At 43.9% G+C, this 23,969-nt stretch overlaps 1 protein-coding gene across 1 annotated transcript in view; it reads right to left on the bottom strand.

Annotated features, from left to right (window-relative positions):
• The window catches only part of LOC115474937 (pericentrin-like), an 899,709-nt gene that overhangs the window by 734,291 nt on the left and 141,449 nt on the right, over window positions 1-23,969 (bottom strand). The window contains exon 4 of the mRNA XM_030210648.1: window positions 2,222-2,273. Within this exon, the coding sequence (XP_030066508.1) occupies window positions 2,222-2,273 (52 nt within the window). The remainder of the gene's footprint in view (window positions 1-2,221; window positions 2,274-23,969) is intronic.

Genomic DNA, 23,969 nt, shown 5'->3' with positions numbered 1-23,969 from the left:
CAGGCCCATCCAAAATTGGCTGTCTGGCTACGCCACTGCTACACGCTAGCAGAATACTGCACCTTGATCACACATGAAAAACACATGACACAACAGACATGACACAAGGAACTAGAAATCAAAAAAATATGAAGGCAAAATACTGAACTGGAAAGTTAACTCAAGAAGTCAGACTCTGCATGCAGCAATACCAGAAAAATTGAAACTTACATGCAAAATATCACAGATGCACATTTCCAAAAGCTGACATATTCCAATTAATAAATTCTGAATAAAATACTTTTTTCTACCTTTGTTGTCTGATCATTTAGTTTTTCTATTCGCTTTGGTCCCAGTGTCTTCTGTTTTATGCAGTGTCTTCTTTCCATTTGATATTTTTTCTCTCACCATGTCCACCATCCTCCTGTGTCCTTATGCGTCCTGTCTACCATCTGTAGCCCTGTCCCTATCCTTCCTCAAGTTTCAGTATCTGCCCTCAACGTGTTCCAAACCAGCCCTTAAACTCAGCAGTTTTCCCTCCATCCATATCCAGCATTTCTCCTCACTCCCCTCCATCCATGTGCATCTATTTCCTCTGTCTTCCCTCCCCTCCATCCATGTCCAGCATTTCTCCTCTCTCTCTTCCCCTCCATCCATGTGCATCTCCTTCCTTTGTCTTTCCTTCCCTCCATCCTTGTCCAACATTTCTCCTCTCTTCCCTGCCCTCCACTCCATCCATGTCCAGCATTTCTCCTCTCTTCCCTCCCCTTCATCCATGTGCATCTCCTCCCTGACCTCTCCCCTCCAACCAGCCATCCGTCCAGCAACTCTCCATTCTCCCCTGCCCTCTCCTCCATCCACCCATATCCAGCAAATGTCCTCTGTCCCCTGCCCCCTCCATTCATCCATCCATGTTCAGCAATTCTCCTCTCTCCCCTGCCCTCTCCTCCATCCATCCATGTCCAGCAACTCTCCATTCTCCCCTGCCCTCTCCTCCATCCATCCATATCCAGCAAATTTCCTCTCTCCCCTTTCCCCTCCATCCATCCATGTCCAGCAATTCCCCTCCTTCCCCTGCCCTCCGCTCCATGTCCAGGAACTCTCCATTCTCCCCTGCCCTCTCCTCCATCCATCCATATCCAGCAAATTTCCTCTCTCCCCACTCCCCTCCATCTATCCATGTCCAGCAATTCTCCTCCTTCCCCTGCCCTCCGCTCCATGTCCAGCAACTCTCCATTCTCCCCTGCCTAGTGCCTTCTCATCCATCCATCTCCAGAAAATTTCCTCTCTCCCCTGTCCCCTCCTTCAATCCCTGTTGTCCAGTAATTCTCCTCTCTCCCCTGCCCATCCTGTTTCTTTCCATCCCATTCCCCATTCTATCCAGCGTCTCCCTCCCCTCCTCTCTCCCCCTTCGCAGCATCTCCCCTCTCTCTCTCTCTCTCTCTCTCTCAATAAAGAACGACAACGTGGATGCAGCAGCTCACAGGTTTGCTTGCTGTGTTTTGAGTGAACGGCAACGGCTGTGCGGGGGAGTGGAAATAGATTTACCAAATGGATTCCTTCCTTACAGTGGACTAGATAGGCTGGCTCACTTCCACTCCACTCCCGAAGTTGCAGCGGCGGGCGGGCATAAAAGCAGCAAGCACCCAGGCTCGACTCCATCCTTCGCTTCCTGCCCTCTCTGCGTCCCACCTTCCTCTGATGTCATTTCCTTTCGGGTGGGCGGGACGCTGAGAGGGCAGGAAGCGAAGGACGGAGTCGAGCCTGGCTGCTTGCTGCTTTTACTACCGGAGTGGCGCCCCGCCTGCCAGTTCGCCACTATGGGCAAGAACATTAAATTGTCGTCGTCGTCGTTTGGGGGGGGGGGGCAATGCCCCCCTCGCCCCCCCCAATCTACGCCCATGCAGAAAGACTATAGAGATTTGGTGTCAATAGACTCCTTTCTTTGTCAAAACCCAGAAATGGTCAGGCAGATGTTGACCTGAACCATGTACAATTTAAGTACAGTAGAAGGAAATAACTGAGTATCAATGATTTAAAAAATATTTTTGCATACTGTAACAAGATGGCACCCAAAACTGATTATTGATGCGTAACCCTAGTAGCGCTTTAGAAATGTTAAGTAGTAGTAGTAGTAATCTCAAAGTATCCTGAGTGTCAAAAAAAACAACGCTTACATTCTATACCCTTCATAGGCTTCAACTATCTTATACTTAGAAGAAAACAAAAGAAAGACACTTACAACTGCCATAACCACAAGCTGGCACTGGAAGAGATGAAGATGTTCGGTCCTCCTGAGAAACAGAGAGAAAATTAAAGTCTAAAATCAACAGTATATCCTACCTATTCAAAGGGAAAATATATTAAATTTCTTTATTTTGGGTTTGATATACCACCCTTTGAAAATTAACATTATTCCCCTCCCTAGTCTGTTTCTTTATATTATTGTAGTACTCTTCTTTTTGTTGATATTATTTGTTATAAACTGATTTAATAGGTTTCTTCCAAAGCGGTATATTAAGTCTCAAATAAACTTAAACTTAATGTACCAGGTGTTCTCCGAGGGCAGCAGGAGACACATTACCACCCATATGTGGTAAGTGATATCCTGCTTGTCCTCAGAGAAGATGCCTTTAACACAAGACAAAAAAAAATTGCATCAGTCAATATTTTGCAAATAAATTATAGTGCTTCTCTCCATGGAATTAACTACTGGAAATTTTTCCTGTCAATTGCAGTTCCATTAATGCCAACAGTCTAAACCAGCGGTTCCCAAACTGTGCACCTCGGCACTCTGGTGCGCTGCAGCGAAATCTCAGGGGTGCTGCGGAGCATCGCTCCCTACCTTCCCCTCTTCTCAGGTCCGGCATCTGCCGCTTCCTGCTTCTTCCCCCCGCTGCTGCTGCTGCAGTGCTTGCAGCTTACATTTTCAGGCCATCCATGATTCACACAGGCACTGTGGAGACTTCCCTCTGCTGCATCCAGCCCTCGCAACAGGAAGCTGCACCAGAGAGGGCCGGATGCAGCAGATTGGGAAGGCTCTGGAGTGTCTGTGTGAATTGCAGATGGCCCAAAAATGCAAGCTGCAAGTGGCGGCAGGGAAGAAGTAAGAAGCAGCAGTGATCCTGGACCTGCAGGAAGGAAGGTAGCAAGCAAGCAATGCTGGATTTAGGGAAGGCAGAGGTGTACTGGTGTGCTGGTATGAGAGGAGGGGAACTGCAGGGAGGCAGAGGTGTGCTGGTGTGAGAGGAGGGAGGCAGAGGTGTGCTGGTGTGAGAGGAGGGGGGCTGCAGGGATACAGAGGTGTGCTGGTGTGAGAGGAGGGGGGCTGCAGGGGTGTGCTGGTGTGAGAGGAAGGGGCTGCAGGGAAGCAGAGATGTGCTGGTGTGAGAGGAGGGGGCTGCAGGGAGGCAAAGGTGTACTGGTGTGAGAGGAGGGGGCTGCAGGGAAAGGGAGACTCATGTGTGTGGTGGTGATGGGGTGCCGCAGAGACCCATGTGGCTGGGGTGGGGGGGTGCCGTGGAGACCTGGGAGGGGGTTGCCATGAACCAAAAAAGTTTGGGAACTCCTGATCTAAACATCTGGGTTACCGCATCTCAGGGAGTGTTAAAAGATCAGTAGCCAATGTGAAGAGGGAAGTCAAAATTACATGAGTTTAAAGTTCTAGCTTTTTTTTAAGTGCTTCCAATTCCAGACTGAGCAGTATCCTGTTTGATAGTGACAGAATGTTGATAAACATATAGCTCATGGACCACTTCTGGCCAACGAGCCCTTTCATTCAGCCTGAAGAGAGACCTTTCATAAGTCCTGAGCTGTTATTCATTCACCCACCTTCATTGGTGCTGAATGAAAACTTTTGGGAGCATGCAATGTGTTGCATCTCTATATTTCTTTCTTTTGTGGCCTTTGTCTCGGAAACAGTTCTCCTGCAGTCTTCATCAGGAGAATATGTGGTGAGGCCTCACATCAGACACCCAGGGCAATAGCAGAAGCTCTTCTCTTTCTCCTCCCCACCTTTTGCTGGACTATCTCCACTTGTTAAAATAACAGCAGCAGTGCCTCAGACCGTATCTTCTTCCTCTGCTGTCTAGGCTGTTTTACCATGTTTTGAATTGCACAGAAATACGGCGTCCTGCACATTTTTAAGCATATCACAACCTATCTGAGCAGTAGAGGACAGGGATGAGGCCTGAAGAACTACACATTACCACAGTTCTCCTGCTTCTCTTCCCAACAAGCATAATGGAGCATAAGAGAGAGATGCATGACAAAAAAGATGAAGCATGAAAGAGAGAATTAGAACTACTGTGGAAAGAAGAAGGGGAGATTAGGAATTAGTCTGGAAGGCCAGGCCCATGGGCGTGGAGTGAGAGGTGAAGTCCTATTCTAGTCACAGGCACAATGCAAGACAGACCCCTGGCCTTCACTAAGAGATGATCATCACACAGTGCTGCAGCATGCAGCCACAGGACTTGGCCTAAGGGGCACATTATCATGTATTTATTAACTATACTGCCTCATTTGAGAATGAGTTGAAGCGGTTTACATAATAAAAGCATACATAAGTTTATTTTAGCAAATCCTAAAACAGACTTTGATAAAACAAACAAAATATAAAAGGAATTCCATTGGTGGATAGAAAAGAGAACACATCATTCACCAGAATAAGCAGTCATAAAAAGCGACTCTAGTTGCAATTGATAAAAAACTATATAATCCTTTCCCAATAAAGAAACATAACATTCTGTCGGTAACTTTAGGAAGAAGGTGGCTCTAAGAAAAACCACTTTAGATTTCAAAGACAAAAATATCTAACTTTGCAACTGTGACATCAGGAAACATTAGAACAATGGCTTCAGAAAATAGAACATCCTTTTTCTTAAAAAAAAAAAAGCTGTTATAATCAGTTACTCTTCAATGCCAAAGTTACACATAAAGTTGATCTTAAAGTATGTAGTAATATCCTGCAAATCCTCAAGAAAGCAAAATCCAAGGCTATCAAGTGGATTCAAAGTATCAGGCTCTGCCTCACCCTCTACCACTACCCACTTCCTATTAGGAATTTAATACCAGTTGGTAAAATTAAGCAATTCAACCTTATCAATAGAATCGCCTTCAAATATTTTCTAAAGAGCCTGAGAATATATGAGGTACACCACATTATAGAATACACTTAGCGAGTTGTGTGTGTAAATCTCAATTAATGCTAATTAGTGCTGATAATTGCTTAACATCTGTTGGGGGCGTTCCAGCATTCCCTCTGTAATTTCTGCACAGACATGTCCTCTAACATGCCTTACGTTCAGGCAGTATGGGTACTGATGCCCATAAAGATATCGAGGGTAAAAGATATATCAAGATAAAAATAGGCCAGTTCAGACTGGCGATTCTGGAAAATAAGCTCCGCCTGCAAAATGGACCAGTGGATTTCTATGTGAGAAGTAGTTCCAGCTTTTACAACTTAGAAACTTGCTACAGTGAAATACAGCAGCTAAAAAACCTGCTCCTTTCAAACAGCCTCTCCGTTCTCTGCTGTCCTTGCCATAAGCACACACAGAGTTAGCACTTTTTAAACAAATTCTCAATACTGCACGAATCACAATCAGGATTTTGCTCCAACCACAGCACCGAAATAGTAATAATCACTCTCCTAACCAAATTCAAACAAGAAATTGCAACTGGCAAAAATGTACTTCTCCTACAATTCGACATGTCTAGAGCATTCGACATGATAAATCATAAAATACTACTAAACATCCTAGAATACTTCAGGATCGGTGGAAGCATACTTAGTTGGATCAAGGGTTTCCTAACCGCAAGAACATACCAAGTGATATCAAATTCGAACACATCATCACCATGGAAACCAGAATATTGAGTACCCATGGGCGTAGACTGTGGGGGCGAGGGGGGCACTGTCCCCTCAAATGAAACGACTTACGACTTTCATTTCACCCGAATCACAGTAAAAGCACCAACAAACAGGCAGGCTTGACTCCGTCCTTCGCTTCCCTGCCCTCTGTGTCCCGACTTCCTCTGATGTCATTTCCTTTCGGGCGGGACGCTGAGAGGGCAGGGAAGCGAAGGACGGCGTCAAGCTTGCCTGTTGGTGCTTTTACTGGTGCTAGTTCGCCGCTGCAAGCCTTGTCCGTAGTGGAAGTGAAGTGACTGAGCCTGAGCGTCCTGAGTCCACAGAAGGAAGAAGACTTCTCCTCTTCCTCCACTTTCTATCTCAGTTGATAACACCCTCATCCTCCCCGTCTCATCTGCCCGCAACCTCGGAGTCATCTTTGACTCCTCTCTCTCCTTCTCTGCGCATATCCAGCAGATAGCCAAGACCTGTCGCTTCTCCCTCTTTAACATCAGCAAAATTCGCCCTTTCCTCTCTGAACACACCACCCCCGAACTCTCATCCACGCTCTCATTACCTCTCTCCTGGACTACTGCAACTTACTCCTCACTTAGCCATCTATCTCCCCTTCAATCTGTTCAGCACTCTGCTGCACGTCTCATATTCCGCCAGAACCAATATACTCATATCACCCCTCTCCTCAGGTCACTTCACTGGCTTCCGATCAGATACCGCATTCAATTCAAGCTTCTCCTTCTTACCTACAAATGCACTCAGTCTGCTGCCCCTCACTATCTTTCTACCCTCATCTCCCCTTACGTTCCCGCCCGTAACCTCCGTTCACAGGATAAATCCCTCCTCTCAGTACCCTTCTCCACCAGCGCCAACTCCAGGCTCCGCTCATTCTGCCTCGCCTCACCCTATGCTTGGAATAACCTTCCTGAGCCCTTACGCCAAGCCCCCTCCCTGCCCGTCTTCAAGTCTTTGCTTAAAGCCCACCTCTTCAATGCTGCGTTCGGCACCTAACCCTTACCATTCAGTGAATCCAGACTGCCCCAATTTGACTGCCCCTATCGGATCGACCGTTCACTTGTCTATTAGATTGTAAGCTCTTTGAGCAGGGACTGTCTCTCTTTGTTAAATTGTACAGCGCTGCATAACCCTAGTAGCGCTCTAGAAATGTTAAGTAGTAGTAGTAGTAGAAGGAAGACGACGTAATTTGGTAAATCACATTTTTTTCCACTCCCCCATGCAGCCGTCGCCATTCACTCAAAAAAAGCAAGCAAACCTGTGACCCCCCCCCCCCCCACCCACCCCATTTGAATCTTGTGTTTATAAATAGCATAAAGTTGCATAACTATAGCTAATACTTCTGCTTAATCGCCATGCTGCGGTTCTTACTCGTTTGAATGCTGGATGTGTTGTAAGCTGCTAATGTTTTAAATTTGCCTGCTTTATAGACCTCTTTCTGACTCTTTCCCACGGGGGACTAAAGGTACTTATTTCATATATCGGGTTCTGTATAGTTTCTCTAATCTCCATTGTCACCCAATCATAAGGGGGTGGCATTAGGAGCTGTAATTGAAAACTAATTCCCATAACTACTGTTTTCTGTCCAACACTGAGTGTCACTTGTATGTGATCTACCTTGTAGGCTAAATGTTAGGTAATGAGAAGATGGAATCAATACAAATAGAGACAGAGATAGGTTTAGATAGATAGTTACATTTTATTTCTTACCCAAAGACAAGTCTTCAAGTTGATACAAATACAGACATCAGACAGATTCTGGGTTCATCTGCACAGCGCCCTGCCGTCTGAGAGAAGCGTTGGGGAGGACTCCGAAACTAAGGCAAAATCTCCCCTCTTTTATACACAAACCTCTCCATAGAAGTGAATGGTGAGAAACCTTGCTCCTAATCTTTCTCACTTTCTGAGATCATACTTTCCCACGCGTCTTATCAGCATGTTTTGGGAACAAGTTGTTTTGTTTTTTCTCATCGTGCGGTTTGAGATAACAGTTTCACATCTCCCTGTTGCAATACTTTTCACACCATCTTATGAACTCTGCATGACCTCTGTATCATTTTATACAAAAATTATAAGCTCCATTTTATTCATCTGATCCATCATTCTTTCATTACAGGTGCTGTATTTGATTTAAAAATTGTACCAATTTGTGGCAGGACTCATTGTTCAGACCTGCTTTTTGCAGACTCTCAAATATTAAATCATTTACTTGTTGTTTGGCCTAGTCAGTACTTTTTCAGTTGTTTTAGGCTGCATAGCTTTGGCCATCACTATTCCAGTGGTAGCCTTAAAGCCAGGCCATATATTAACACTAAATAGACAGTTTCCCAGGAAAAGCATCTTCTGTTTAGCAGATTTCCTGCTGCAAAGACTCTTAACTGGAAATTGTTGATTTTAATTGTAAATCGCACTGAACGCTCATGGCATTATCAAGATATAAACTCGGAACTTGAAGTTTAAAGTAGAATTCACTGTGTTAGATATAAGCTGTAATATTTATCCTAAAGTATAATTTTCTGAATGTATGGCTGAAAGATGAAGAGGATTTTTAAAGTGCCTAAAATGACAAACTCTTATGTTTATGGAGGATATTTTATTTAAAAAAAATCAAACTGATTTCTGTAACAATTATGAGTGAGGTACAAAAGATGTACATAATGAAATCAAACAGCTTTTTGGGGGAAGTATCTCCAAGTTCTCGGCTTTGGATAGTTCTCCTATTTTGGGTGGTATTTTGTATCATGAGTTTAAATTCAATTTAATATTATTCCTATATTGACATAGTATGGCTCCAAATTTGGTAAAATAGGTGCATTAGCAATAATCAATTTAGCAAGCTGATCAACCCATGATTCTTTCAATAAGTTTGAACATCAACAACTACAATGGTAGTGTTTTCACAGACCAGAGCAATAAGCATATCAGGTAATGTCTCTAACACTGTTTTTGTTGGGTAGGCAGTGCCTTACAAGATTGAGGAGAAAATAAATCAATTCAGATGGCCAGATCTCTAACACTGTTTTTGTTGAGTAGGCAGTGCCTTACAAGATGGAGGGAGTGCTGGGTAAGGAGGAAAAAAGGAAGGGAGGGAGAAAGAGCTGGCTTGATATCTCATACATATTCATTATGGTTATTCCCAAAAAAAGCCAGCTTTTTTTCCCTTCCTTCCTCTATATTAGCATATTCATTTGCTCTATATATATATATATGCAAATGAATACGCTAATATGCTCCGCCTCATCCTTTGCCCTCCCAAATGAAACAGTCAAACTATGCCTATGGGAGTACCCCAAGGATCACCGCTATCACTGACCCTTTTCAACCTAATGATGACCCCACTAGCCAAATCCCTATCCAACCAAGGCATTAACCCTTACATTTACGCAGACAATGTTACGATATACATCCCGTTCAAACACGATCTAACAGAAATCACAAACAAATTCAAACTTAGCCTGCAAATCATGAACTCATGGGCGGATGCATTTCAATTAAAACTCAACGTAGAAAAAACACACTGCCTCATTCTCTCATCACAATACAACATGAACAAACCCACCAACATAAGCACCCCAAACTACACCTTTCCTGTCTCAGACAGCCTCAAAATTCTTGGGAGTTACTATCGACCAAAATCTCATGCTAGAAATTCAAGCAAAAACCACAACAAAGAAAATGTTCCACTCAATGTGGAAACTCAAACGAGTAAAACCTTTCTTCCCGAGGGAAATATTCCGCACCCTGGTACAATCAATGGTGCTAAGTCACCTAGACTACTGCATCGCAATCTATGCCGGATGCAAAGAACGGATTATTAAGAAACTCCAAACTGCCCAAACCTCCGTAGCCAGACTCATATTTGGAAAAACGAAATACGAAAGTGCCAAGCCCTTAAGAGAAAAACTACATTGGCTCCCAATCAAAGAACGAATTGCGTTCAAAATCTGCACCCTGGTTCATAAAATTATCCATGGCGAGGCCCCGGTTTACACGACAAACCTCATTGACTTACCAACCAGGAACTCAGAAAGATCAGCACGCACATACCTGAATCTCCACTAGCCTAGCTGCAAAGGCCTAAAATATAAATCAACATATGCATCCAGCTTCTACATAAGCATGCAACTATGGAATGCACTACCAAACGTCATGAAGACAATGCACGAACTAACAAACTTCCGGAAATCATTAAAAACCAACTTGTTCAAAAAGGCATACCATAATGATCCAACTTAAACACCTGAACCCTGCAACACAACAAAACTCACATCATAACTGAACAAAACTCTCACTACTTAATTTACTCTGTCACTTATGAACATTAATGCAATACCACCCTGTATTTCTCATATTGGAATTAGCGATCGCCATCACAGTACTATGTAAGCCACATTCAGCCTGCAAATAGGTGGGAAAATGTGGGATACAAGTGCACCAAATAAATAAATAATCTAGTACAAGGAAAATTCAAAATATGTAAATTTTTCTCTCTCAATCTATTTTCAAAGAACCTATGTTGAGATGCATAGATAAAATTATTTTTCGACAGAAGATGTGGCAACAGCCTGTACTGATGCAATATGAGAATCACGAGTGTTTAAATACTGCTCCACTATTACTGAGTTAGTTCTGAAGCTGTTGTTCTAATGTTTCCTGATGTCACAGTTGCAAAGTTAGATATTTTTGTCTTTGACTAAAGTGTTTTTTTTCTTAAAGCCACCTTCTTCCTAAAGTTACCCTCAAAATGTTATGTTTCTTTATTGAGAAAGGATTATATAGTTTTTGGTCAATTGCAACTAGAGTCGCTTTTTATTGAGCGTGGAAAAAAAAGGTTTCCTCTTCAGATGTTGTAGATTCCTGATTGGGAAGCACGAGAAAATAGTAATGCTTACTTGTGGGGGTCTATGTCCTCTTTATTGCTTTTTGAATTTTTTTTTTCTTGCTTTGAGTGTCTTTCCATATTGTTATTTTGTGCTTTACATGTAAAATGTTCAAATTCTTAAGTTACAGGGTGAGAATTAACATAGTAGATGACGGCAGAGAAAGACCCACACGGTCCATCCAGTCTCCCCAACAAGATAAACTCATATGTGCTAGTTTATGTGTATACCTGACCTTGATTTGTATCTGTCATTTTCAGGGCACAGACCGTAGAAGTGTGCCCAGCACTCGCCCCGCCTCCCACCAGCGGCTCTGCCACCCAATCTCCGCTAAGCTTCTGAGGATCCCTTCCTTCTGAACAGGATTCCTTTATGTTTATCCCACGCATTTTTGAATTCCGTTACCGTTTTCATCTCCACCACCTCCCGTGGGAGAGCATTCCAAGAATCCACCACTCTCTCCGTGAAAAAAATACTTCCTGACATTTTTCTTGAGTCTGCCCCCCTTCAATCTCATTTCATGACCTCTAGTTCTATGGAAAAGGTTCGTTTGCGGATGAATACCTTTCAAATATTTGAACGTCTATCATATCACCCCTGTTTCTCCTTTCCTCCAGGTCAGCAAGCCTCTCCTCATACGTCATTTAACGCAAATCCCATACCATTCTTGTAGCTTTTCTTTGCACCGCTTCAATTCTTTTTACATCCTTAGCAAGATACGGCCTCCAAAACTAAACACAATACTCTAGGTGGGGCCTCACCAACGACTTATAAAGGGGCATCAACACCTCCTTTCTTCTGCTGGTCACACCTCTCTCTATATAGCCTAGCAACCTTGTAGCTACGGCCACCGCCTTGTCACACTGTTTTGTCGCATTCAGATCCTCAGATACTATCACCCCAAGATCCCTCTCCCCGTCTGTACATATCAGACTCTCACCGCCTAACACATACGTCTCCCGTGGATTTCTACTCCCTAAGTGCATCACTTTGCACTTCTTCGCATTGAATTTTAATTGCCAAACCTTAGACCCATGATGGCGAACCTATGACACGCGTGTCAGTACTGACACGCTTAGCCATTTTCGGTGACACGCGGCCGCATGTGGCCGCATACAGAGAAGCAGCGGCATTCCCCGGGGCGGATCGCCGATGCGTCCCCCCCCCAGGTGCAGCGCGACCTCCCCCCCCCCGGCGAAATCACCCCCCCCCCCGGTGCATGTTTACCCGCTGGGGGGGGTGCCGTGTGCGCTCCTATTGGCTCCCTCCGAGTCCTCCGCTTGTTCCCTCCCTGCTGCTCCCTCTGCCCCGGCTCCTGCACGGCCGTTAGGGGATCTTTGACCTCACTTCCGGCCGGCGGAGCAGAGAGCAGCGGAATGCCGTGGGGGACGCATCTCTGGGGGCCCTGTGATCACCATTACCACATAACCACAGCAACCATCATCCAATCTACTGTTCTGGGGTGTCGTGGATTTCTAATTGACCATCATTGCTGAGATAGGTGAGGGGGAGGCTGGGAGAGGCGAGGGCATGTGCTATGGGTGCCGTTTCCCGCCATTAGAAATAGCGGCAGCCATCTTAATTTACATAAGGTGGTCAGTTAGGCTAGTTAACCCCTAATTGCCTGCAGGGCTAACAGGCTATCTATAATTCTATCTTCTGTCACTGCCTCCCTGATGGAGAACCCAAAAAATAAAAAACCAAGGTTAAGTAAAGGAAGTGGTAGTAGCAGTAGCCGACCCTTTCAAGAGACATGGACCGAGATGTATGGCATTATAGAAAAAAATGGCAGATCATTTTGCGTTCTATGTACTGAAACGGTAGTAAGCAGAACGTGGAACATACAGTAAATAGACATTTTGAAACTAATCATTCCCAGCTCTTGAAAAAAAGTGAGGATGAAAGGAAGGAATATATTTCCAGGCAGCTACACTTTTATAAGAGCCAATCTAAGTCCATCCTTAAATTTGTAAAGGTTCTACAAATTTAACATCTGCAAGTTTGAGCACTGCTCACTCCATAGCTCAGCATGGAAAAGCACTCAGTGAGGGAGAATTTATTAAAGAAACTCTCCTAAGATGTGCACCAGTTCTATTTCATGATATGCAGAATAAAGATGCAATTATTAAGAGAATATCTGAGTTACCAGGAAATTTGGAGTGCCTGGATCCGATTACCAGACACTTTTAGCACCCTGAAAAATATAGCAATGGCTTTACTCACAATTTTTCCCTCTACGTAGTTTTGTGAAACCTTATTCTCAGCGTTAAATAATATCAAAACCAACAAAAGAAACAGATTGAAAGATGAAGTTAGTAGTGCTTGCTTGGGCTTGAAGTGTACAAAATACCAACCTTCAATTGAAGATTTAGCCAATGAAATTCAGCAACAAAAAAGTCACTAATAGGCAGATTAGTTAAAGAATTCCCCCTCCCCCTCACTTATCTTAGTTCACGGCACCCCACACAAGTTAAATAATATCAAGACCAACAAAAGAAACCGACTGACAGATGAACAAAGAAGTCACTAAGCAGGTAAGTTAAATAAATAGGTTTTGGTTTATTAAATACAGTTATATATTACAATTATACATTTTTGTTATTTAAACTATAAATATCGCGAAATTATGGTTTTTTTCTCGAAGTGACACACCACCCGAGTTATGCTCGGTTTTTTGGCGAATTTTGACACACCAAGCTCAAAAGGTTGCCCATCACTGCCTTAGACCATTCTTCTAGCTTCCTCAGATCCTTTTTCATGTTTTCCACTCCCTCCTGGCACAAGGGTGGAGTGTGTGCATAGTCTGCTGCTATATGTATTAAACACTGAGAAGAGCCAGGCTTTCACCCACATCCTGAAATAGAGGGAGTCTTGAGTTTGATGCAGCCCTTTGGAAGTGAGTTCTGAAGTATGTGGATTACTCCTGAGGTGGTTTGCTGGCAGGTATCACATTGTGCAATTTCTTTAGACAAGGGTACGAATAGTGAAGCTTTTTGAGAGGACCTTAGAGGGCTCAAAAGTGTGTACAGAGCTAACTTAGGGGGTCCTGTTACAAAGAAGCGGCAAGCCCACCACAGGCTTACCACACAGCAATCTGCAACTACCACCGGCTCAATGCGGGCACTGGTGGTACTTCCATCCCCACCTGCAGGGAATTACCCAGTGGTAACCAATCGATGCCCAGTTACCGCTGTTAGGAATGAAATTTATTACAGATTTCATGGGATAACAGGGGAATTTAGGCTATGATAGGAATGGAAAATAGGGAAGCCATTATACTCTGAGAGAAATACATAGTAATAGGCCTCAGGATACAGAGCTTAGCTAATTTTTGGTGGTTCACCTTTGGATATTATTTTGGAGTCATGCTATTTGATTTGGACCTAGAATAGCTCACCTGTTCATGAAGAACCAAGACCAGTATTTACATTTGAGCAGATATGTTCAAAGATGTCAGGTCAGTTTGACATTCTCCTTGAAGGGAGATCATATCAACCCAGATAAGCTAATCAGAGTAATGACATGAACCAATGGAAGATTCTGACAAGGGCGTTGCAAAGTGGACCACTGGAAATAACCAATGGTAGACTGACAAGGTGTCAGAATAAACTTTCCTCCCTGGAATTTCCCTAAGTTTCCTTGTACTGGATATCGCCATGTCATCATTATTACAGGCATTAGGACACATACAGAACAAGGGTGGAGCTTGTCATTGAGGTCCATAATTTATTTATTTATTTATTTATTTATTGCATCCCACATTTTCCCACCTATTTGCAGGCTGAATGTGGCTTACAATACATCATGAATGGTGGAAATATATATTTAAATCATTTTTATTGATGTGACAAGCAGTATAAACAAAATTACATAACTTTTACAACTGTTCACCATCCATTTTCTTTTTATCTCCTCAATAAGCCCTCCCCCCAACTCCCTTCCCTCCCCTTCCCTTTCCCTTGTTCTTAACAGTCTGTCTTCTGAGTTTATGCGTTCATTACAAGTTTAAAAGATAACTTCGTGCTTGAGGAGTTAGAGTGTTCCAAAAGGGGGTCCACCGTTGTTGTAATTGTATTCCAATTTGTGAGTTAATGTCCGTTACTCCCGTCCTCTCTGTGCGCAATGTCTGTAGCATTTGCGTCCTCCACTGTTGCAGTGTCAGACCCCCAGTTGACAGCCATTCTGTCAATATAACATGTTTGCCCACAATTACTGCGCGCTGGGTAAATGCTGTAAAGCCTTTTACTGTAGGTCGACTATTTATTAGTTGCCCAAACAGAAGGGTCGAGTGATAAGTCCAGCCTTGCTTCCAGATTGAATTTACGTATTGGATTATTTCTTTCCAAAATTTCTCCACCGCTTTGCATAGCCAGAACATATGTCCCAAATCTGCTCCTTCTGCTCTACACTTCGGGCATTCTCCCCAAGGGGAAAGACCCATGTAGAAAGCTCTTTTGGGGGGTATATGTAAGCGCAGTGCAAATTTGTATTGTAATTCCCAGTGCTTGGATTGATATGTAATTCGTCTGATTGTCAACACATGGGTCTTGATCTGGCCTGCACTTATCTCTGTGTGCAAGTCTGTTGTCCATTGCCTGGATAAATGTTCATAGTCCGGTTCCTCCACTGTGTCTTTTATATGACGGTGATGGTAAGATAAAGGCACTTTTTGTTGGGCCCCTAGGGAGAATGCCGCTGACAGCTCTTCTTGAACATCCTCCGCCAAGGACTCCCAGGGCAATGAGGTCACATAATGTTTCAATTGTTCATAAAAGAACTGCTCTTTTTGGGGTATCCCAAATTCTGCCTGTAAATCAGAAAAGGATTTTATACGCCCCTCATTGTTAATTACTTGTAATAAATACACTATTCCCCGTCTCCTCCACCTGTGGAACACTGCATACATCTGTCCTGGGACAAAAGTTATGTTATCACATATCGATAGGTATGGAGTTACTTTTGAAGAAAAGTGATGTAGACGGCAAATCCACTTCCAGACCGACACTGCATATGGCATGATTTTTGTGGTTTTCAAAATGTTAGGCATCGGGGTCTCTGCAGAATGTAAGTAATTGCTAAAGTGTATTTCCCCAGTAAGTTCGAGCTCCATGGGAGTGTCTGTGAAGTCTTGCGTACCTCGAAACCAATCATTAATGGTTCTCATCCCGCTTGCAATATTTAAGTATCGTATATTCAATAGTCCCAGTCCACCATGTTCCACTGGTATACTGAGCGTAGTGAAAGCCAGGCGGGCCTTCTTACCCCGCCAGAGGAATCTCTGTATCATGGACTGTAGCTTTTGCATAGTATTACTTTTCAAATATAAAGGGAGCATTTGTAAAACATACAACCATTTAGGTGCTACAAACATATTAAATAAGGCAATGCGGCCTAGCAACGAAAGAGGGAGACCGGCCCATGCTTCTAAGGTATGTTTTGTCTCTCTTAAAAGTTTATGAACATTGCGGTCATATAAATTATCCAGATCTGCTGTAATTTCAACTCCTAGATATCTAATATGCTCTTCAGCTCTCTGAAAGGGGAACCCTTCTCCCCATTTCCCCCCTCTGCTTGGGCCAATCTCCATCACAGTAGACTTAGTCAAATTTAATTTAAAACCCGAGAGCTGTCCGAATTCTTTAATTTTCTCTAACAGTACCTTTATGGACCGCTCTGGATTCGTCAGGGTTAACAGGAGGTCATCTGCGTATGCCAGCACCTTGACATTTCGGGCCCCCAGGGGAATGCCACTAATTTCATTCTCTTTCTTCAAATTTCGCAGCAACGGCTCTAAGGATAATACAAAGAGCAGAGGGGAGAGAGGGCAGCCCTGTCTTGTGCCTCTCTCTATCACGAACCTTCTCTCTCGGACTCCATTAACTAATACACTTGCCTCAGGGTGACAATATAGTGTTTTAAGTGCTTGTAGATACCATCCTGAAAAGCCCACATATTCTAGAGTACTAAATAGATAATCCCACCGTACTTGGTCAAACGCTTTCTCTGCATCTAGTGCTACTACCACTGCGGGATACATGTTTTCTAAACAGGTTGCCATGGACATTAATAACCTCCGTACGTTTTGTGTTGCCTGTCTATGTCGCACAAATCCTACTTGCTCCTGCCCTATCAAGTTGGGTAAAATTCCCGCTAAACGTTCTGCAAGTATTTTAGCAAGTAGCTTGGTGTCTACATTTAGTAATGATATTGGCCGGTAAGATTCTACTTTATCTGGTGCTTTCCCAGGCTTAGGGATCAGTGTAATCAATGCCTCATTGGCGTATTTAGGGAACTGGCCCTGGTTAATCACATCTTCATAGTAGTCTAATAATGCCAGTAATGCCTGTGGTGGTAATAGTTTATAGTACTCCCCTGTAAACCCGTCCGGGCCAGGCGCTGAACTGAGTTTTTGGGTTTTGATGGCCTGTTGTAACTCTAGCACAGTTATTGGGGCGTTTAGCTTTTCCATCTCCACCTCTTTTAGTTTATCTAAACCTAGTCCCTCTAAGTATGCGTGTATTTGTTGTTTAGTCACCTGCGGTTGGGCTGCATATAATCTAGCAAAATATTCAGTGAACCGATGTCCTATGTCCTCTCTACAGTTAGTTAGTCTTCCTTGTGCGTCCTGTAAAACAGGTATCACCCGGGGTCCTCCCCAGTTTTTAATGACTTTGGCCAGCAGAGCACCCGTTTTATTCCCAAATCTCTGCAGTCGGTATTTATAATACAAAGAGGACCTGGTTTCTCGCTCATGTAATAACGTGTTTAGTGTAGTCTGGATCGCTTTCAACTCATCTAACGTTGCTTGTCCAGGTCTATTTGCATACTTCCTTTTTGCTTTTTGCATCTGCTTCTCTAACTTTATGATACTTAACATTCTGCGTTTGTTCCTCATATTATTGTATGCAATAATGCCTCCTCTTATCACTGCCTTTGAGGTCGCCCAAAATAAGCTGGGCTGGCTCTCTGCGTGTTCTTTGTTATTTTCAATGTATTCCTCCCATTTGCTACTCAGGTATGCCCTAAAATGGTGGTCGTTGTATAGATATGTCGGAAATCTCCAGCCCCCTCCACCCTGCCTATCTGCCGGTATCTCCAGGTCCAGCCAGATTATGGCATGGTCCGAGATCTCCTCAGGTCCTATCTCTGCTGTTTTAACCTTATCTATTAAAGAGCTGTCCACCAACGTGTAGTCTAAACGGGCTAATGTCCCATGGGCTCTAGATCTGTGGGTATACTCGCGTTCGCTTGGGTGTAAGACTCTCCATACGTCAACAAGGCTTAACATTCTTTGGAATGCAATAAATTCTTTATGTCTCTGCCCTGTATAATGAGAGGAGGCCGTACTCGTGGTATCCTGCCTTGGGTCCGAGACTAAATTGAAATCTCCCACCACTATTACTTTTAAGGCCTTATATTGTAAGCAAACATTAACTAGTTTAGTAAAGAAACCTGGGATATGCTCATTTGGGCCATATAAATTTACTATCATGAATTCCAAACCTTGTAACCATATTTTTGCGATGATATATCTTCCCTGCTTTCCTTGCGCGAGCACTTTAACGTTACATGACAGCCCTTTCCTTATTAGTATTGCTAGGCCCCCTCTCCGCCCTCGTGCTGCTATTGAGTGGCATTCTCCTACCCAGTTCCTACACAATTTGGCATGTTCAATATCATTCAGGCGTGTTTCCTGCAAGCAGGCAACGTCTGCTCTGTGCCTTTTTAATGCACTCAGTATCTTTGCCCTTTTTATGGGAGTACTAATACCTCCCACATTCCATGATATTATCCGGGCTGGCATATTACAGTTTTATTGCTATTATCCAAACTCCCAAAACCATCTGTGTCAATTAGCATATGGAGCATTTGAATCTTTCTCCTGGGTGCTCCACTCCCCAATTCTCGTCTGTCTTCATTTACGTATCGTAAAACTCCCCATAACTTATACAAAATTATTGAACTTCGGGATTCCATTACCCCACCCCAACTGCCCCCCCCTCCCCTTCTTCTTAACCCGCCCCGTCCCCTTGGACCTCAGGGGAAGGAGTAAGGCCACTCGTCGTGCCTGGGGTCCCCATCCCGCCTATAACATTGTCGGTTATCTACCTAGAAAATTACATTCATATATCAAACCTCTTGGCGTTTCACTTAATTCACTGGTCACCAACAGAAGGCTCCTATAAGTCAATTATCTTATGTTCCAATAAGTGGTGCTTGGCTTCCGCCATCGTGTTGAATGTCTGCCAAGTGTCCTGTATCTGTACTCTCAGCTTTGCTGGGTATTGCATTGCGAAGCGTATCTTTTTTGCAACTAACGCTGCACAAAGTGGATGATATTGTCTCCGCCGCTCCTGCACTTCAGTTGAGAAGTCCTGAAAAATTAAAATGTTTTTCCCATTGTATTTGAGCGAGTCTCTCTTTAATCTGAATCCTTGCAATACTTCAACTTTATGTCTATAATGTAAAATTTTCGCCACCACAACGCGCGGTCTGTTTTGGTTCTCCATTTTCCGGCCTACGCGGTGAGCCCTTTCTATCATCAAGGCGCCCATGGTATCCGTTGTAGCTAGTTCTTTAGACAGCCAATTTTCCAGCCATATTTCCAAATTTCGTTCAGGAAGGGATTCATCCAAACCCACAATGCGTATGTTGTTACGGCGAGCGCGGTTTTCCAGATCCTCTAACTTGTTCGCCTGCTCGTTTAACTGTTGTTTTGTTGCGGCGAAGTCTGGGCCGTAACTTCGGGTATCATCCTCTAATGCTGATATTCGGACCTCCGCATCCGCCACTCGCGTTTGTAATCCTTCGAGCCGCGAGTTAAAGCCCTCCAGTTTGCGGTCTAAAGCCGCCCACTTGGGTTCCCAGGCCTTTGCGATGGCTGAGGTTAGTTGGTCTAACTGTGCGTCAGTGAATTCTTTTGGCGCCATCTCCCCCTCGTCGGCCATCTTGGGCTCACCTCCACTCGACTTTGTTTTTTCTTTTTTAGCGGTTCTCTGCGCCATTCCTGTCGGGGTACTTCTCAAATATTTGTCCATAGAGGTGAGTTAATTGGAGCCAGCGATAAAGTAAGGTAGATTTCTAAGTTTTCCTCGTGTGGCGGGATGGGGCTCCGGAGCTCTCGCCAGCTGCTGCTATCTAGCTCATGGCACCCACGTGACCTCTGAATGGTGGAAATATATAAGAAAATAGACATTTAGTATTACAGTAGGATCTTGGATAACATTATAAAGATAAAGCATGATAGTAGTACAACAAGCAGATATTTAAGACAATTCTGGATATATGTGGAGGAGTTTATATTTGTTGGTCTTTGTGGTATGCCTTGTTAAAGAGATGGGTTTTCAGTAATTTGCGGAAGTTAGTTAGTTCATCCGTCGTTTTTAAATTGCGCAGCAGCGCATTCCAGAATTGTGTGCTCAGGTATGAAAAGGTTGACGCATGCGTTAGTTTGTATTTTAGACCTTTACAGTTGGGGAAGTGAAGCTTAAGGAATGTGCGGGATGATTTTTTAGCATTCCTGGGTGGTATGTCTATCAGGTCTGACATGCAGGCTGGGGCATCTTCGTGAATGATTTTGTGCACTAGGGAGCATATTTTAAATGTGATGCGTTCTTTAAGTGGGAGCCAGTATAGCTTTTCTCGTAAGGGTTTAGCACTTTCATATTTTGTTTTACTGAATATGAGTCTAGCTGCAGTGTTCTGGGCTGTCTGAAGTTTCTTGATTATTTGCTCTCTGCAGCCAGCGTAGAGTGCGTTGCAGTAGTCTAGGTGACTGAATACCATTGATTGTACCAGGTTACAGAAGACGGTCCTTAGGAAGAAAGGTCTTACTCTTTTTAATTTCCACATTGAGTGGAACATCTTCTTGGTTGTATTTTTCGCATGGTTCTCAAGTGTTAGGTGTCGATCAACGGTAACTCCACGAATTTTTAGGGTGTCCGAGATTGGGAGAGTCAGTTTTGGTGTGTTAATGGTGGTGAATTTGTTCATGTTATGTTGGGAGGTGAGTATTAGGCATTGGGTTTTTTCTGCATTGAGTTTCAGCTGAAATGCATCCGCCCATGTATGCATGATATGTAGACTTTGGTTGATGTCATTGGAAATTTCCGTTAGATCTTGTTTAAATGGGATGTAGATCATTATGTCGTCTGCGTATATGTATGGGTTGAGGTTTTGGTTTGATAGTAGTTTGGCCAAGGGTATCATCATTAAATTGAATAGAGTCGGTGAGAAGGGAGATCCTTGTGGAACTCCGCATTCAGGTATCCATGTGGCTGATGTAGTCGAATTAGATGTCACTTGGTATGATCGTGTGGTTAGGAACCCCTTGAACCAATTGAGAACGTTGCCTCCAATTCCGAAGTACTCGAGGATATGTAGTAGTATTCCGTGGTCAACCATGTCGAAGGTGCTAGACATGTCAAATTGTAGAAGTAGTATGTTCTTGCCAGTTGCAATCGTTTGTTTGAATTTAGACATGAGAGTAACTAGTACTGTTTCAGTACTGTGGTTAGAATGAAATCCTGACTGGGAGTCATGTAGTATTGAGAATTTGTTTAAGTAGTTTGTGAGTTGTTTGGTCACCATCGCTTCCGTTAGTTTGGTTATTAAGGGAATGGATGCTACTGGCCTGTAATTGGGTTAGTTCATTAGCACTTTTCTTTGCATCTTTGGGTATGGGGGTGAGTAGAATGTTTCCTTTCTCCTTCGGGAAGAGTCCATTTTGTAACATATAGTTCAAGTGATTCATTACGTCTGTCATAAATTGTTGAGGGGCAGATGTCATAAGGCTGTTTGGGCATATGTCTAATTTGCAATGAGATTTGGCAAATCTTTTAAGCGTTTGGGAGATGATATCCTCCAATAATGTCTCGAAGGTGGTCCAGGTTCTGTCTGCTGGGTGTACACCTGGGACTGGATCTAGACAATCAAGGAGTTCGGCATAGATTTCTTATAACCACTACACCTCTATTCAGGAAATCTTGACTGCCCCAACTTGACATTTCGTCCTTAGATTGTAAGCTTCGAGCAGGGACTGTCCTTCTTTGTTAAACTGTACAGCGCTGCGTAACCCTAGTAGCGCTCTAGAAATGTTAAGTAGTAGTAGTAGTTATAAAAGATTTCTTATAAAAGAGGGAACTGAAAAGATTTTTTTGAGGTATGCATGTGTGGGGTATGGAAGGTGGAGATCTTGCTGAGTGGTAAGTATAGGAGAGAAATCTTACTAGCTGACCTCTCTGCATTTAAAAAGGCAGATAAGCTCTCATTCCTGTGTACTGGGCTTGCAATTGTCATTTATCTCTGAGTAAACAGGCAGCTAAGGGGATAGATAGCTGAGCAAACTCTCAGTATTGTCAGGCTCGCCCAGTGGAGGTGTGAGCTCTTGTGCCCAATGGAGAAGGATTCCTCACCGAGCTGTCGGCCAACCCCGAGTTCCCCCTGTGTCCCCCTCCATTCCCCAGGGATTGAGCCCCCAGGTGTGGGAAGCAAACAACAGAGAGAACTGAGTCCAGAACAAAGTCCACGGGGCACGGCCAAGCAACGGCCAGAAGCAGGACCAGGAGCCAACAGAGGTCAGTACCGGGCAGCAAGCAGTAGCAGATCCAGGAACCGGCAAAGGTCAATACCAGGCGGCGAACAGTAGCAGATCCAGGAACAGGCAAAGGTCAATACCAGGCAGGAAACAGTAGCAGATCCAGGAACAGGCAAAGGTCAATACCAGGCAGCAAACAGAAGTAGATCCAGAAGCACTGCAACTACCCAGGAAACAGAGCAGAAGTCGAAGCATGGAAGGACAGGAGGCATGGCTTTAAATAGGACAGGAATTAGGCCCAAACCTGCACAGCTGTCTTCAAGATGGCTGCCCCCACCAGAGACGTCCTCAAGCCCAAATATGGACTTCCTTCCTGAGGCTGCCCAGCTCCAAGATGGCCACCCCATCCTAAGATGCCCACCTCTAAGATGGCCGCCCTATCCTGGAGATGTCCACATCCAAGATGGCCGCCATCTCCTCAGATGCCCATACCTGCGCAAGCAGGGAACATGACAAGTATGATGTAGATACTATGTTTAAACGGTTTATTGAGTTTTCACACAAATCAAAACAATACAATTTTGTGCACAAATAACAGCAGTGTGACATAACAACCCAAATCTATTCCAGACCAATCTACTACATTCTTCAAACTCCTTTCCCCCCACCCCCTTTCCCTTCCATCCCCTCCTCTTTCCCCCAAACCACCCCCTTCATCCAACTCATAGAACAACAATTATATACATGGGAATATCATTTCACATCACATATCTAAAGATAATACAGTCTCGATGTCTACTAATAAATGCCTACCATTGAAACCCTATAACTCCCAACTCCCTCCCTCCCTCCCTCCCATACAAAGAAAAAGAAGAATTCCCCTCAGCAATGCCCCTGGGAGCTTGTGATCTGATAGCCCCCAAAGGCGGTGAGAAAGAACAAACAACTCCCCATTATCCCCAACCCCCTCCCTATGGCACCTCTCACACACTTAACCCACCCTAAAAAAAAAACAACAACCCTCTTTTCTGGTCCCCCCTCCAACCTTCCCTCCATGCTTCTTTCTCCTTTCCTTATTCCACCCGGTGCTCCCCCCCTTCCCCCCGTGGTTCAGCGCGGGCACCCTAACAAGAACTCCCTTATCCTAGTTACTCATAGTCTATTACCCTTAACAAAAGGTCAATCTTAGATCGTATTTAGAATGAGGCTCCTCGCTCTATGCGGGAGTGATTGCAAATATGGGTCCCAAATCAACAAGAATTGTTTTTTCCTCTTTGGTGTACCCCACATCTCTCATTTCTCCAATAACAACAATACATGCAAACGATTCCTCCAAGCCCAAAACGAGGGGCTCTCAGTTCCAATCCATTCTCTCAAGATAATCCGCTTCCCTACCACTATTGCTTTCCGTATAAACAATATTGTTTCCCGTTTAGTTACCCCAAACTTCTTATATTTATCTAACAACACTCCAGCAGGCACCATCGGCAGAGGGCGTTTCCAAAGACCCCCCCCACATAGTTCAAGATTTCTGCCCAAAACAATTTAACCTCTGGACAGTCCCAAAAAGCATGATAAAATGAATTATTTCCTTGTTTACATTTGGGGCATACCAGTGTCTCCACTCCTCCAAATCTAAATAACTGCTCCTGTGTCATATATGCTCGGTGTAAAACCCTATATTGGCACTCTC

The sequence above is a fragment of the Microcaecilia unicolor genome, chromosome 7 (assembly GCF_901765095.1).
Source record: "Microcaecilia unicolor chromosome 7, aMicUni1.1, whole genome shotgun sequence".
Taxonomy (NCBI): domain Eukaryota; kingdom Metazoa; phylum Chordata; class Amphibia; order Gymnophiona; family Siphonopidae; genus Microcaecilia; species Microcaecilia unicolor.
Note: the sequence above shows the minus strand (reverse complement) of the source record. Positions and strands in the feature narration are given on the sequence as shown.